Source organism: Berghia stephanieae, chromosome 8 (assembly GCF_034508935.2).
Source record: "Berghia stephanieae isolate SIO BIC M18660-M18661 chromosome 8, UCSD_Bste_1.3, whole genome shotgun sequence".
NCBI classification, from domain to species: Eukaryota; Metazoa; Mollusca; class Gastropoda; order Nudibranchia; family Aeolidiidae; genus Berghia; species Berghia stephanieae.
In genome coordinates, this window is record NC_088367.1 from 47,683,732 (window position 1) to 47,689,731 (window position 6,000).

The 6,000-nt window shown below is 36.5% G+C and overlaps 1 protein-coding gene across 16 annotated transcripts in view; it reads left to right on the forward strand.

The window, feature by feature from the left end:
• Positions 1-6,000, forward strand: part of LOC144978795 (liprin-beta-1-like) — a 246,700-nt gene that overhangs the window by 231,652 nt on the left and 9,048 nt on the right. For all 16 annotated transcript variants that reach the window (XM_078925292.1, XM_078925293.1, XM_078925291.1 and 13 more), the window contains 3 exons: positions 660-797; positions 2,332-2,520; positions 3,516-3,623. In XM_078925292.1, coding sequence (XP_078781418.1) covers positions 660-797; positions 2,332-2,520; positions 3,516-3,623 — 435 coding nt within the window. The remainder of the gene's footprint in view (positions 1-659; positions 798-2,331; positions 2,521-3,515; positions 3,624-6,000) is intronic.

A 6,000-nucleotide genomic window follows, 5' to 3' on the forward strand; every position in this document is an offset into this window, starting at 1 on the left:
GTTTGGCTATCCAACGCATTCGTACAAAGTCATGAACAAGGTCCTTTTTTCATTTTGGTCCGTCTATATGGAACACCATTCCACAGAACGTCCGAGAATCCAAATCATTGTCTGTGTTCAAGAAATCCTTGAAAACATTTATTTTTTGATGTCATGTACCTTCTATATTGTTTTGTGTTGATGTAAAGCACCAAGAGCCTCATGGTTGAGGATACCATGTGCTCTATAAGAGTCTATTATTATTATTATTATTATTATTATTATTATATTATTATTATCATCATTATTTATTATTATTATTATTATTATTATTATTATTATTATTATTATTATTATTATTATCATTATTATTATTACTAAAAAAATATCTCTGTCGTCTATCTGGAATTTAGTAATGTATTTATGTCTTTATTGTTTTTTGTTGTTGAAGAAGGGTTTTGAGCCCGAAACATTCCATCTTTGGTATTTTGTTCTTTTTTGAAGCTGTTATATCCATTTTTGTTTATTATGTTTTACAGTCCATAGCTTCTAGCAGCCTAGTTAGTATCACTTTATAAATTGTCAAGTTCAATTATTTTAACCTGAAATGTTTTGAATGAAGTTGTAAGCAGTTAGACAGTAATCTTTACCCTTGTGGGGGTTTTTTTCCAACCCTCCAGCAACACAAACAAATGGAGTCAATTCCAGGGGAGGTCGTGCTGTGGACGAATCACCGAGTCATGGAGTGGTTGCGAACTATAGACCTGTCAGAGTATGCACCAAACCTACGGGGAAGTGGGGTGCACGGAGCTCTTATGGTAAGTTGGGAAGTTGTTTTTTGGGGGTTTTTTTGTTTGTTTTTTTTTTTTACGATAACTACTATGTTACTAGTGTGCATCTTGTGTGAGTGTGTCTATGTCAATATTGTATTGTTATAAATGTGTAACAAAATGACAAATTGCCACTTTTTTGGGGACAATAAAGATATATTATTATTATTACTATTTGTGCAGCTATGTGGTCTTGTTGTATATGACACTCGCTTTTGGATTTGAAGGTTCTGGGTTCGAGCCTTGCTCGGCGCATAGTTGAGTCCTTGGAAAAAGCTCTTTTCTCACATTCTCTCACCGTACTCAGGTGTAAAATGAATACCTGGCCGTTCAACAGCATAGTCTCTGTCCGGAAAGAAATGTAATATCGCCTAACAGGCATCATGTCTCATTCTACATGTTTAGTCTGGGTCCTCTTGTAAAGCGCTTTGAGCACATTAAGTGGATATTGTGCTATGTAAAAGCTCAGGTTATTTTGTAATAACAAGAAATAAAGTAAATATACAAAAGTGCCAGAAGACAATAGAGAATAACACCTCTGCGGCGATGGGGATTCAAACCCATGACCTGATTGTTATGGCAACTCTGCCTGATCAGGAGAGAGATGGTCTGCGATGATCGATGCCATCCACCACTCCTAAATATGTGCGGCTATGTGGTCTTGTGGTATGATACTCGCTTTCGGATCAGAAGGTCCTGGGTTCGAGCCTCGCTCGGCGCATAGTTGAGTCCTTGGAAAAGGCTCTTGACTCACATTCTCTCACTGTACTCAGGTGTAAAATGAGTACCTGGCCGTTAACAGCGTTGTCTTGTCCAAAACATTGTAATATCGCCTAACAGGCGTTATGTCCTGTCCTACATGTTAAATGTTGCTGTTGGCCAGGGACCCCTTGTAAAGCACTTTGAGCACATTTAGTGGATATTGCGCTATATAAAAGCTCAATTATTTTTTTTTTTTTTTTTTTTGTACACTGTATCTCAGATAAAGTAGGGAGCAGGCACTGGTGTAAGATAAAGGTCTGATCAAGTGTGTAAAAAGCTCATTTTTTGGGGGGATGGTTTTTTTTCTTGTATTGTCTGGCACTGATTCTTACCCGAGATTTTTCTGTCAATATGACAGTGTTGTTAAGAACCTGTCAGTAAAGGCATTGTGGTGAATACTCTCCTGTATCAAATAGAGGTCTTTTTTTTTTTTAATTAGAATTTTTTGCACAGCGTTTTCTGTGTTGGAAAAATTGTATTGTCGCCTAACATGTCTTTGTGTTATGTGTTTATGTTGTAAAGCACTTTGAGCATGTTTAGTGGATAATGCACTATATAAAAGCTGTATTTTTTTTTTTTTAATTTTAAAGAAATTGATCAACAATGAATTGAATTCACTAAGATGATTAAATACAAATTGGATTTATTAAGATTTTAAAAATATCATGTCTTGTAAAAGGTATTGAAAGGAAATGTTATCGTTGGAAGCCTTTTAGAAGATTAAGATATTAAACTTGCTGCCCTATTTATATCCCAACAGGTACTCGAGCCTAGATTCAATTCCGAGCTGTTTGCTGTTCTCCTGTCCATACCTGCTAGTAAGACTCTGCTGCGTCGTCACCTCAACTCCCACTTCATCGGACTCATCGGGGCAGAAACTCAGCAGAGGAAGAGAGAGCTGGAGGCAACGCCCGGATTTGTCCCCTTGCTCCACAATAACAAAATCAAGGTTGGTTTGTGGGCTAGGTGGAACCAGGTCTATGTTAGAGTGGATTGGGATGTGTGATGATTCGGGCCGTTCCCGGAGAGTCGGAAGAGCTATCCTGACATCCACGAATAAGAAACACCACTATAATAAAATGTGTCAGTGCATGTCATCATATCGTGTCGCGCCAGTGGTGGATCCATTGGATGGCTTCAGGGGTGCAGCCTCTCAGGTCCATATCACTGATATGTGGTCCAAGTTCACACTAGTGAAGGATGTGGTCCATGTTTTGAGCCATGTGTCCACATTGACATCGGCAGTCTGAAGAAAGTCCCCATTTTTGTAAGGTTGTTTTGGTCTTCCCCACTTTAGATGGTGAAAAGGTTTGAACTGAGATATTGGCAACTTTAGTTAGAACGTCAATTTTTATCAAAAATGAGTTCTTGTCATAAATGATTAAATCAACCCTTTTTGTACATCTTCGGGAAATATCAAACCTTAATTTCACTTCCAAATAGTTTTAACAGTTAGTCAAGTTGAAAAAGTCTGAAATTTGAGAAAAGTTGCTGGATATCTTCCCCGTACATCTGACCATAACTTCATTATTTTCCCTGATGATGAATAAATGGAATTTTATTTCATTTTATTTTTTAAATTTTTGATTTTCAATTGACGAGTTTTACACTGGGTCACTATAAGAGCAGCTCATTTGTGAGTTAGAGTAAGCGCAAGGCCCCAACTGTAGTGGATGGAACTTGTACTTGGTACTTTATGGTGTTGAGGTTAAGGCATAACTTCTCATGCATGCTGAATTGTTTTCATTCTTTGTTGATAAATGCCTGAAATGAAGTTATGATTAGCATTTTCTAGCTTGTGTTATTTTGAGATCTTCATATTTTGTGTCTTATTGGGGGAATTTTGTTTCCTTTCCTTTTTGGGTTCTTTTTTGTTTTGTTTTTAAATATTCTCAAAAATCATTGCTTATCATTTTATGACCCCACTTCTTTGGTATTTTCCAGAAGGGTAAATTTGGCCTGTTCAACCACAAGAGGAGTCGATCGGAGCCTGAGATGGACAGTTTGATCTGCCCACCTGACCTCAACGGATACCAGCACAATGGCAAAGTAGTAAGTACATCTCTTTTTTTTTTTTATCAGATGCAAATCCTACCTTTGCTGTCCTCGCCATTTTGATTGTTGTTTCGTGCTCCTTGCTTGCAGATCCAACTTTTATATAACAGCTCCTTTTTTTTTTTTCAAAATTAAAAGTAAGTTTTTGGCCTTATGATTAATATATAACACTATTTAATTTTTGAAAACAAACTTAAGATAGTGGAAACAATATCGAAATTTTTAGGACCGGAAGGACCTGGGTTTGAGCCCCGCTCTGAGTGGTGCATAGTTGAGTCATTGGAAAAGACTCTTTACTCACATTCTCTCAATGTACTTAGGTGAAAATGAGTTCTTGGCCATTAACAGCATTGTCTTTGTCAGAAAAAAAAATTGTAATATCGCCTTACGAGGTGTCACGTCTCCTACATATTATGTATTGCTGTTGGCCAGGGGCCCTTTGTAAAGCGCTTTGAGCACATTTAGTGGATATTGCGCCATATTATAAAAGCTCAAGTTTGATTTTGGTTTTATTTTTTTAAGTTGTGAAAATGAGCAATTGAAAACCATTTTCCTGATTAGAAAGATAGCCAGTCATTGCTCCTGTCTGTATTTCTCTTGTCATTGGGAGTGGTCCACGTATTCAGTACTTTTCCTTTTCGGTTCGGATTGACTGTCAGACTTCCTCCCTCCCCCAACCCTTTTTTTTTTGGTTCTGAACGAGAACACAGGTCTTTTCATGTAGGATCATTTCTATAAGTCTTCTCAAAAACTAGAGATGCCTAAATGAACCAATGAAATGGAGAGAAAAATAAAGTGAGTAAATCTGACTCACATATATAAGTGTAAATGTTGCTGCTCGAAGCTCGAAGAAATAAATAATAACGTGAAATTGAATGTAAGCTTCAATTTAATTACAAAAACAGATCAAATGAACGTTTCGGGTTTCCCCTTTATCAACAAAACAGGATGATTGAAACACCACAGATGAATTCAACTTCACGTTATTATTTATCTCATATATATATAAGGAAACAACACAAAACAAACAACATTTTGCCTTACATATTTGTGTTATGTTGTTTGTCTCCCGACGAAGGCCAAGGGCTGAAACGTTTATTTTGTGTTGTTCCCTTATATATGAGTCACATTTACTCACTTTATCTTCCTTTCTATTTAAGTCTTCTACACCTTCTTTTACATCTGGACGCAGTAACCCCTATATGAATGGTGGACATAGCAGCTAACTGACTGTCCTGATTTGGCAATATAGAGAAAAAAAAGGGGGGGGGGGAGATATTTTTTATAATGTTATGGTAGCATGTCTGACCGGTAATCAGAAGGTCTGAGGTTCGATCCTCAGTCGAGGTCGACTGATTTTTAAAAAAATAAATTTGACTTTTTATATGTAAGGAAGTGACCCTGGCATATATAATTAATTTATTTGTCTAGCAAATTAAAACAAGGATTGGACAAATCGAGAGAAAAGCTCTGAATCTAGATTATAATATTTGATAATAGTCCAAACATCCTGCCAATTTTTGGGGTCATGACGGTAGTGGGTGTTAGAGTGTCCTGTTTTATAAAGCTTTTTGTAAAGTTGGCTGCCATTTGGATGTATAATTCTATAGATGATTTGTCGACATTTGACTCCATTAATACACAAATCAAAACAAAACGCAGTTGGAATTTAACACTAAATGGTATACAAGGTGTCCCGAAAAATGTATACACATTAGAAATAATTGTAAACGTGTCATTTAATAAAATTTAATTATTTATCATGTATAAAAAATGTTTTTATTTTTTTATTAAGTAGTCGTTCAGAGCAATTCGGCCCATAGACCAGAGTTTATCCCGGTTTCTATAGCGTGAAATGGACAATAGCAATTGTTTGCTATCCTTTGGTTAGGACACTAGTCTATCGCAAAGTACTTTCCACCAAATCTAACAGACTCAGCTACCCATTCACTGCTTGGTGGACAAGGGAGTCGGGAAAAATATCTGTACTGCACCCGGGATTGATCTGGGTCCCCTTGCGTTTGAAGCGAGTGCTCTACCGACTGAGCCAAGTATCGGGACCCCCAAAATATTGATCTGTACTATTTTATTGTTCTTCAACTGCATTTTAACCCATTTTTAATAATAGTTATCTTTCATTAAATCTCACGTTTATAATTATTTTGACTGTGTATAGGTTTTTGGGACGCCCTGTATTTTCAAGAAGACAGAAAGATGGTCTTCCTGAATGTCAATGGAGTTTGATTCTATTAAAACAAAATTTTCTGTTATTCCCCATTCCTCTCTATGCCCTCTTTTGTTTACGCTTTTCCATAAATTTATGCATTGTTGTAATGATGATATTAGCTTAGCGGTGACAAATTAAGTCTTTTTT